Raw genomic sequence first — 10,589 nt, 5'->3', positions numbered from 1 at the left:
CGTAAAACTTACAGATCTTTATTTGATGAAATGGTGATATGCATAGCTATTGAGAAACATACCAAGAGCTATTTTAATTTGTTCTGTTTGTGTTACTTTATTATGTTAATGAATTCACTAGCAGATGCATTAATTTTAATATTTTTATGTAGTAAGGCACTTGTTAGTGTAAAACTGACATTTTTAATCAGGTACACAAATGATAGGTGTCCTAAGAAACTTATGATTTCAGTCCTCAAACCACACAGGTGACACACCCCATTCACTTACCCAAGTTCTATGCTGTTCGAACCCTTTGGTGATTAGTTGCTGTTTTGTTTATCTTCAGTTATTATTACTATCTGTGCTAGCTTTAAAAACCAAATCAGCATCTAAACCTTTAATGTTTAATTGACAGCACTAATGTAACATCATGGGTTATCATACCATCCTAAATACTTATTTGCTAGCCTGGCAACATTTAACGTTGTGTTACAGGGCTTGGTGGCAGTAGTATTTCATTCCAGATATATCACTGGCAATTTTTTAAAATAGCACAATGAGCAAGTATTTCTTATTTGCCTGAATAGTTTCCATTTGTACTGATTAATGATTAAGAGGCAGTGTTGATTAACAAGATGGGTAGCCAATCTGCCACATGGGCGCCATAAGTGCCACAGGTAACAGGAGTTTGTGGCATACCTGGGCAAGAAAAGAAGGGCCTGGTTATTGCAGTCAGACTTGGACTCCAGGCCTGTCCTTCCAACTCTGCTAATGAGGATTCCCTGATTCTGTACATAAGAGGCAAAAGCATATCAGCACATGGAGGGGTGGAGGGATGTACCATAGCAGTGTAAACTATAATGGAACTGTCTTTACTTTGGATTTCAGTTGGTGTACACTTTCCAAAAAGGTTGGCCATCACCAAGAAAATAAAGAATTTAGATGTCATCTGAAACTGATATATTCCAACTTAATTCTATATATCTGATTGATATACTGTAACCTAATTCTACAGACTTCAGTTCATTGGTTCTGCACTAAGTGACTTGTAAACTGTATCCCATGTATTTTTATGAACTTCCAGAGACCAGTTAGTATGATAGGAATATCAAGAGACCAGTTTTGCCCTCCAGAACACAGATTCTTACTATTATTGCTTTATTTATTAGTCATAAATAGTGTTGGCTTTGTGGCCGTAGCACCTAGAGGTACCCCTGAGACATAGAGAAATCACATTCTGCTTGGTATCATACAAACAGAGTCTAAGCCATCTTCCCAATTCATAACACATTCTTTCTTCCTTTCGGTTATGTACATTGAAATAACACTGCAACATAAATAGTTATTTATGTGTCCGCATCTGAAAGCTAATAGTCAATTCTGATATAGTTATGAAGATCTTGCTATCCATTTCCATAGTAAGTTGATTCTGAATAGGTTTACAAAATAACTGTAATCAAGGATAGCATACAAAGAGAGAAATTAGAGTCTGACACATCTGTAGCATAAGATAAATGTTTTCTTCTAGTGCAAAGTACATTGTCCCAATAATAAAACCACTTGGAATATTGGTGCATGTCTGTCGCAGAATTCACAGATATGATGAATTGAATAGCTGTCCTTCATGACGCAAGCCTGCGCATTGCCTGGTAAGAAAAGTTTTTTAAAGGGAATGGAGAAAAATTATTTCTGAAAAGAATCTGTTTTTCATAATCTTACAGTTATGTTCAATCATATGCCAATTTCACTGGCATTATTTTCCCCAAAGAATCTTTGGAAATGTAGTTTGATGAAGGTGCTGCCAATCCTCTGTTAGAGTTCCGTGTTAAACCTGTTCAAGTCTGTAGTGTGTAGATAATTCTTTCTCTGGACAAATCTCTAGGACCTTCCCTATAATCGGCTCCAGATTGGAGTAAAAGATTCATAGAAGTTCCTGGATGATCATGGCCTCTGAGAGAGAGCTATTCTAGAGACACTATAAGGCAGGAGTAATTTCCCTTAACCAGACTGTAGTATGTGGGTAATAAACCTCTGTGAAGTAGAAAAGATTGAATCTTAGGGATGGGTCTTCTAGTCTGTTTGCTAAATAGGCCACGTACAATTTTATGAGGGAAAAAAGGATAGAAATTACAGATACATTGTACTAAATTAAACCATACCTCTTCCTGAACATCAAGCTCTTCGCTCTGGTTTGTTTCTGTGAATTCTATTGGTTCCTTTGACTCCTGCATCAGTGAAATCTGGACCAAAAGATTAAGAGTTGTGATTGTCTGGTATTAAAGGACTCCGTATAATTATCTTATATACGTAATTTGTGTTTTTAAATTCAAAAGACAGAAATTTGGTGATTTAAACATTAAGAGCCACTAAATTATAACCCAAATAAAACCAGTAGTACTTGTGATATTTTTCCAAATAGTATTTAAATAATTTGTTAATATTATGTGCATAGATATATAGATTAAAGGGTATAGTCTTTTCTATCAAATATTGAAAATAAGAATGAACACATTCAGGATTCTGTACTAACTACTAATTTACTTTTGGGGTGGGTCACCAGGTGAAGGCCTCTTCTAATAAGATTTAAAACACAATGCTGTGCATGTCTACTCAAACATATGTCCCACTGAGTTCAATGGGGATTACTCCCAAATAAGTGAGTATAGGATTGCAGCCTTAAACACAGCAGTCTATTTAGGAGCAGGGCTAAACAAACCATCATTCCATTTATGCTTTGCTAAAATGGGACTGCAGCAATGGTGAAATAACCAGTGCCTCCTTGACACCTTTCAAATAAATAAAGAATTCATGCCCATAGTTCCTCTTTCCTTATTATATGACAGAGGACGTGTGTGTGTGTGTGTTTGGGGGGGCACATATAGTCCCATCTTGGTTCCACTGTTTGGGTCTGAAGGATTGGGTCAGATCTGTAGGACAATCTCTGTCCTCAGCTGCTCTAGGCAGAATCAAGTCCCCAGGGTGGAGAACAATCACTAAAGCCTTCAGTTGTCATTATTAAGTTCACTGAAGTTGTAACTGTTTATCTCCAAAGCCCTCCTCAAGATGACCTTGCTGACCTAATCTGATCTAACTGGATACTACCCACTAACATAATTTAGCACTAACATAAATTATGTTGATTAGCATAAGGGACCTCTGGTGCAACTGCAATCGCATTAGCTGGTGCGACAGGATTCCCTAGAAAACTCCCTAGTGTCCAATTGCATACTGCCCCATGTTGATGTTAGCACAAAATCAATACTGCCAAATGCTGAATCCATTTCCATGGTTTGCCGCTCCCTTTCAAATGGATATCAGAGAGTTATGGCTCATAGCTGAGGTATTCATTAAAAAGAAAATTTAAGCTGAATCCAAAGATCTGGCGAGAACTATTAAAATACTGGTGGCCCATGACAAAGACAATACCATCAATAGTGTGCTCACAAGATTGTAATTGGACCAGTCCTTATTGGCAAGCTGAAAGAAAACATTTCTGCAGTGGTAGAGGGGTTCCATGGGTGATTCTGATGTACTGTCTGGAGGAGATAGACATTTCTATGACCTCCTTCTACAGACAGTTCTGCAGAACTGTACACCATTTTGCACATTTTTAATGAGAAAGCAATGTCTAAGTGTTTAAAGAATGTGCTTTTTGTTAAACAAAAAGCCTGTGTCTCTCTAATTCCTTCTTGGTTTTAGTCTTCCCTATACAAAGATTATTTAGAGGCTTGAATAAAGGTGCCCTGCATGAGCTAAGGCATTTGTGCTCTTGCAAAGCGGGGGGGCTGTCCCAAATTGTCACCATTCTTCCCAAGGCCATATTCCATGGTGTTCTGAATCCAAAGAAATTGATTTGGGGGAATATGGGGGTGCAATGAGGCGTTGAAAAATCTCTGTTCCATAAGTTCTGTTCCATAAACTCACAAAAGTTAGGCTCCATGCTAGTATATATAAATTAATGAAAACAAAACTACGTTTGGTCTACCTTTTCAAATATAGGGTCCTGGATGTCTCTATGCATAATCTGACTCTGTATGTGGAGTACAGCATCATGGACAGTCAGGAAAAACATCTCTTTTTGAATATTATCATCAAAAAAGGCACAATGTTCCAGTGTTTTGATAATGTGGTCTGAAGAGAAAAAATATTTTAAAACAACATTTAAAAAGAACAGTTAAAAAGGAATTTAATTCAGCAATTTACATATGCCTACTGAAACATCACTGTATGCACAAAACTATTCAAATGTTTACTATTGCCTGCCAAAATGTATGTTCTCAGCCAAAGAAAATAAATGGCTAAGAACCCTATAATAATTGGTTCAAATTATAAATAATAGCTCTCACATAAGTCTCCACATCCTATATGTATTGCACTGGTTTTGCTCTCATTTTCCCAATTATATGCTGTTCCACTTCCACTGGCCATATCCTGCTCAGGTACAGCATTAATAGTTTTAATTCAAGTTAGTGAGATACCAAGTTAGTGACTGACAGAATGTATAAAAATAAATGTACATTATGATGGCATACACACAAATATACAGGGAGCTAATTTAAGTTACAGGGCATACTGGTGTCAATGAGAGGCTTCCATGCCTTGAACATCAGGAACAGATAACAAGTACTATTACCCCAAGAAAAGTTTCACTTGACTTTGCAGAGAGCTGTTGATAACCAACTAGTGCTGAAAATAAAAGGACTGATGGTGCAGCTACATATAATATGGAGGAATCTGTGACTGGGCTCCTGCTGTTTTTAGAAGTATAAATAGCAGCCGTGGGAAGGGGTTGATCCACTCAGGACTGTGGTACTAGGGAAGGGGGTTGATCATCCCACCCATGCCATTTTCCCAATTAAAATCCCCCCACCCCCCGCAAGCTGCTATTTGTCTCATGGGGCAAAACATGCAAGTAATGGTATAGTAACCTATGTTTTGCCTCATAGGGTAAATGGCAGCTTTGGGGGGGGGTATTTTTTTTTAAATGGCACAGTGGGGAAAAAGTAAACACACACACACACCCTTATGCACTGCTGTGTTCTTGACTGGATCCCCCCCTCCGCCCCACCCCACCTCACCTTCCCCATGGCTGCTATTAATCTTTTCCAAAACAGCAGGATGTACCGCACGGATCTCCTGACATTGTGTCTAAATTGGCCCTGAGAGCTAAGTGATGTCCCTTTTCAAACATCTGTTAAATACCACTCCACCAGTTAGCCAGTCTTGAGCAGAGGTTATCTATTTCGTAAAATATTGCTTGGAAAATACTCTGTAATTTTGCAAACCTACAAGGAAATCTGCACATCTCCATTTCCTGTATGTTAGTCTACCTTATACCTAGTCAAGGCCTTGGTCCATCTAGCCCAGAACTTCCTCCAACTGGCACCAGTTCTTCGTCTCAGGTAGAGGACTTCCCCAGCTTTGCAATCTATCTGAGGGTGCTTACAGATGGACAGCTCCTAGCACTACCATAGTATTACCAATCAAAATCGCTGTGCAGCTATTCTGTCTTTTCCTCCTTAGAGCATAACCCTATGCATGTTTAGGCAGAAAAAAGTCCTACAACTGGCTGGGAAATCCTGGGAGTTGTAGGACTTTTTCTATCTAAACATGCATAAGGATTGCATCCTTAATGGATTTTTTAATAGAAAAAAGACAGAAGAAGCAGTGGGAAGACACAAAAGATGACATTATCTGGACCTCCCATAAAATTCTATGTATGAGGCAGGGCAAGTGTACAATAAAAATGTCATCTGGAAGGACCCCAAGTCTCTCATTAACTGGAGATACCAGGAATTGCTGGGCCAAGGATTCTGCAAGCAAATCATGTATTCTACACTCTCCCCTGCATTTTGCTCTCTTTTCTGACTGCAGTCCATCAGTGCTGGGTAGATTTGTATTTACCAAGATGTGATGCGATGTATACTTTCACATCAATCCTCTCAAACTCTTTGACAATCTGAAAAGAAAAGGATTGGGTTTATCTTAAATCTGTTCTCATGGGCTTTGTTTCGACAGGTAGCCGGTTTTCAGAACTACATTATTTTATTAAAGTCACTACTTGCACTTTGTTTCATCTAAACCTAATGTGCAGAACCATTCTATTAGCATTTTGATGTTTTAACACAAATTTAAGCGTGTAATCTAAATTAATATGAATAGTAAAGATAAACATACTGGTTTCACTTTAAGCATGGGTAAATGTAAGTTTTGATTGTGACAGGGAACAGTTCTAGAATAGACATTGTTTTCTGCCTTAGGAGAATTTGTATAAGTTGACAAGTGTGACAGACAAAAAACACATTAGAGGAATTATATGAACACATTCCAGACCACAATTAGCCCAGGGCAAATATGACTCTCCTTAACAAATACTGTAGTCTTTTAGGGCCAAACTAGACAGGACACTACTCATGCAACTAGCAATGGTGTGAATGTTCTTTTAAAAATAAATATGGGGGGTGGGGGGCTGATCCAGATTGGGACTCTGGTAAAGGGCTTTAACCCTTCTCCTCCCCACTATGGTCCCCATCCATATCAAGGTCCTACACCTATTTGAACTGGAAAAAAGGCTTCCATTGGTGCAGACAAAAGCTTTCACTCCAGTGTAAATAGCAGGTGCAGGGAAAGGGCCAATCTAAATTGGGACAACAGTGGCGAATAAAGGGTTACACAGCTCAGTCAGGATTGGGGGCCGCAAACCTCGTACTTACTTTAAAATACCATTCACACAATTGCTATTTCCAGAAATGGTATCACATATAGTTTGGCCCTTATACCTCAGAATATGTATAGAAAGACATGTCAACGGTTCAAGTTTATTATGTGTTGATAGCAACTCATATGTGCCTTTTCCTTTCATGTGCATGAATTACATAACAATCCAGCAATTCCATCAATGCTAATGACTGGATTGAAAAAAATTAGAAAGGTGATAAAATATTCTTACCGTTTTCATTACTCTCACTGCTACTACATCCATGAAGGATACAGCTCCAAAATCAAAAATTAGACTGTGGAGAGGTACTCTGGGGACATTGACTTTGACTGGGAGTTCTGAATTCCAGTCCACCTGGATTTCTACTTCTTTAGTTGGAATGTCAAGATCTGCAGAATCTTCTGGGTCTTCATCAGGTTCAAAAGCCTCATTAGTAGTACCAGAATCACTGATGATGCCATTCTAAGCAGAATATATACACAATATATTCAGCACAATACTTACTAACAAAAGTATGGAACTGTGGATTTTCTCCATAATAAATTTTTTAATCAATTAATGGGAAACTAACCTTTCATATTTTCTTTACATGTGACATGTATATGTATGCACTAAATTTGTTGGGAATAAGATCAAAGCCCAACTATTTAATTGTCTAATACTGTGTATAGGCACATATAATACATACACCTGCATATAAGAAGTATAGTCTACACCATTAGAAAAAAGAAGAGAGATCACTGTTTGCAAAAAAAGGGAAGTCATAGTCTGTGTCCAGAAGAAATTATGGAGATGTGCATAATCTAAAATAAATGTTGAGATTCTTAGGAAGGAATGTTCAATACTGTATTCCGGTCTCCACCATGTTATGTACACAGGTAGATGAGCACAATCTTTTCTCTTATACCTTAATTATCCAAATGCCCTTGCATCAGATTCCACTCTTGAACAAGCAACTTCGAGGTTGGTGATAATCTCCCTTCCACTGTACCATACCCCAGCTCAGAAAAAGGGAGGTCTGTTTGAGGTCTATCCCCAAACTCTAAGTACGTACCTACAGATACTTCTAAGCCACGTTCTAGCTCTTGCCTTGTGTGTTGCCCCAGCCGTGGGCAATGAACTCTTAGGTTAGAGGTGCCAAGATAGTGATAAATCAGATTCAAGGGTTTACTCACAAGGAGACTTTAGTGGGTAACTTACAGCACACAGGCATTCCCAATGGTTGGATCAGACAGCTTCTCTGAACCCAGAGCCATGAGGTAACATGGGTTTTAGACCATATATGTTAGCAGCATAACAGCAGCAACCCCCCCCCCCGCCAGTGTTCATTCTCAGCATAAACTAACAGCACTTGGTTCTCAGCACAGCCACCTGTAGCTTTAAGGTAAACAACCTTTGCTTCTCAGGTACATGAGTGATAAGACACTCTCCTCATTAGTATGGAATGTGCTGGGGCTGTTATCGGCCGTTTGACTCATCTGCACAAGCTCAGAGGCTTATTAGCAAGGGAATTGCTTTAATAATCTACTTAAATGTATACTTTAAAATGCAACAGCCATATGAGCAAGCACACAAAGCTATAAAGCTGCCAATAGCAGTCACAATTATTGCAACCACTCGCTTCTTGTTGTTGTTGTTCAGTCGTTCAGTCGTGTCCGACTCTTCGTGACCCCATGGACCATAGCACGCCAGGCCTTCCTGTCCTGCGCTCTCTCCCGGAGCGTGCTCAAGTCCATATTCATTGCATCGCTGATGCTATCTAGCCATCTCATCCTCTGCCGTCCCCTTCTCCTTTTGCCTTCAGTCTTCCCCAGCATCAGGGTCTTTTCCAGAGAGTTTTCTCTTCGCATTAGGTGGCCAAAATATTTGAGCTTCAGCTTCAGTATCTGTCCTTCCAATGAGCACTCAGGGTTGATTTCCTTTAGGATGGACTGATTTGACCTCCTTGCAGTCCAGGGGACTCGTAAGAGTCTTCTCCAGCACCACAGTTCGAAAGCATCAATTCTTCGGCGCTCAGCCTTCCTTATAGTCCAGCTCACAGCCATACGTTACTACTGGGAAAACCATAGCTTTGATTAGATGGACCTTTGTCAGCAAGGTGATGTCTCTGCTTCTTACTATGCTGTCTAGGTTTGCCATCGCTTTCCTCCCAAGGAGCAAGCGTCTTTTAATTTCATGGCTACAGTCACCGTCTGCGGTGATCTTGGAGCCCAAGAAAATAAAATCTGTCACTGCTTCCATTTCTTCCCCTTCTATATGCCAGGAAGTGATAGGGCCAGATGCCATGATCTTAGTTTTTTTTAATGTTGAGTTTCAAACCAGCTTTTGCACTCTCCTCTTTCACCCTCAATAAGAGGCTCTTTAGATCCTCTTCGCTTTCTGCCATTAGGGTGGTATCATCTGCATATCGGAGGTTGTTGATAATTCTCCCGGCAATCTTAATTCCGACCTGTGATTCATCCAACCCGGCGTTTCTCATGATGTACTCTGCATATAAGTTAAATAAGCAGGGTGACAATATGCAGCCTTGTCGTACTCCTTTCCCAATTTTGAACCAATCGGTTGTTCCATGTTTGGTTTTTACTGTTGCTTTTTGACCCTCGTACAGGTTTCTCAGGAGACAGGTAAGGTGGTCTGGTACTCCCATCACTTTAAGAATTTGCCAGAGTTTGTTGTGATCCACACAATCAAAGGCTTTAGCGTAGTCAATGAATTAGAAATAGACGTTTTTCTGGAATTCTCTTGCTTTCTCCATGATGCAGCGAATGTTGGCGATTTGATCTCTAGTTCCTCTGCCTCTTCGAAACCCAGCTTGTACTTCCGGTAGTTCTCGGTTCGCATACTGCTGAAGCCTAGCTTATAGGATTTTGAGCATCACCTTCCTGGCATGTGAAATGAGTGCAATTGTGCGGTAGTTTGAACACTCTTTGGCACTGCCCTTCTTTGGAATTGGAATGTAAACTGACCTTTTCCAGTCTTGTGGCTACTTTTGAGTGTTCCAAATTTGCTGGCATATTGAGTGCAGCACTTTAACAGCATCATCTTTTAGGATCTTAAATAGCTCAGCTGGAATACTGTCATCTCCGCTAGCTTTGTTGTTAGTAATGCTTCCTAAGGCCCACTTGACTTCACTCTCAAGGATGTCTGGCTCAAGTTCAGTGACCGCACTCTCATGGCTATCAGGGACATTAAGATCTTTCCTGTATAGTTCTTCTGTGTATTCTTTCCACCTCTTCTTAATCTCATCTGTTTCTGTTAGGTCCCTGCCTTCTTGGTCCTTTATCATGCCCGTCTTTGCACAAAATGTTCCCTTGAGATCTCCGATTTTCTTGAAGAGATCTCTAGTCTTTCCCATTCTGTTGTTTTCCTCACCCCCCAATTATTTGAAACCAGTCTGAGATCGGTTCGAAGAGGGACTCCCCTTCTAGGTGATGTATCTTCTTACTTTGCACATACAGAGCCTTTACACTGTGATTTAGCACACTCTGCTTATCATCTTTATCTCAATGGCTTCTAGTGCTTCAGCAGTGTTGTTCAATACTGTTTCTATTGCCTTTCTAAAAACATTCACTTTGTACATTATTGTGGCTACTCCACCCCCAGGTAATAGGCTCCAGGCATAATCAGCTGGACTGAAGATGTCTTGTTGCCATCTCACCCTCCAAGCCCTGTAATTACCTACTGCAGGGCTCTTCAAGGTATTTACAAACCCATAGGGACCCCACAACAGTCCTAGGGAGCATTTTCTGGCACCCTCCCTTTTTCTTTCTCTTTGTCCTCTTCTTTTCCCTTCACTTTTTCATTTTTTCTTTGCCTTTCTCCTTCTCTTTCTCCCTCTCTTTTCCCCTTCTCCTGCTCCCCCTCTTTGCCTTTTCCCCATCTCTGTCTG

The 10,589-nt window shown here is 39.9% G+C and overlaps 1 protein-coding gene across 1 annotated transcript in view; it reads right to left on the bottom strand.

The window, feature by feature from the left end:
* The window catches only part of SLC26A4 (solute carrier family 26 member 4), a 38,889-nt gene continuing 28,300 nt past the window's right edge, over positions 1-10,589 (bottom strand). Inside the window, exons 16-20 of the mRNA XM_084811047.1 lie at positions 6,932-7,162; positions 5,887-5,941; positions 3,968-4,113; positions 2,142-2,222; positions 1-1,628 (exon numbers count right to left, since the gene is read on the bottom strand). Of these exons, the coding sequence (XP_084667173.1) occupies positions 1,605-1,628; positions 2,142-2,222; positions 3,968-4,113; positions 5,887-5,941; positions 6,932-7,162 (537 nt within the window). The 3' untranslated portion in view covers positions 1-1,604. The remainder of the gene's footprint in view (positions 1,629-2,141; positions 2,223-3,967; positions 4,114-5,886; positions 5,942-6,931; positions 7,163-10,589) is intronic.

This window comes from Heloderma suspectum, chromosome 7 (assembly GCF_057233095.1).
Source record: "Heloderma suspectum isolate Gila_16-S chromosome 7, 16-S_ref, whole genome shotgun sequence".
Taxonomy (NCBI): domain Eukaryota; kingdom Metazoa; phylum Chordata; class Lepidosauria; order Squamata; family Helodermatidae; genus Heloderma; species Heloderma suspectum.
This window is presented reverse-complemented; position numbering and strand designations above follow the sequence as displayed.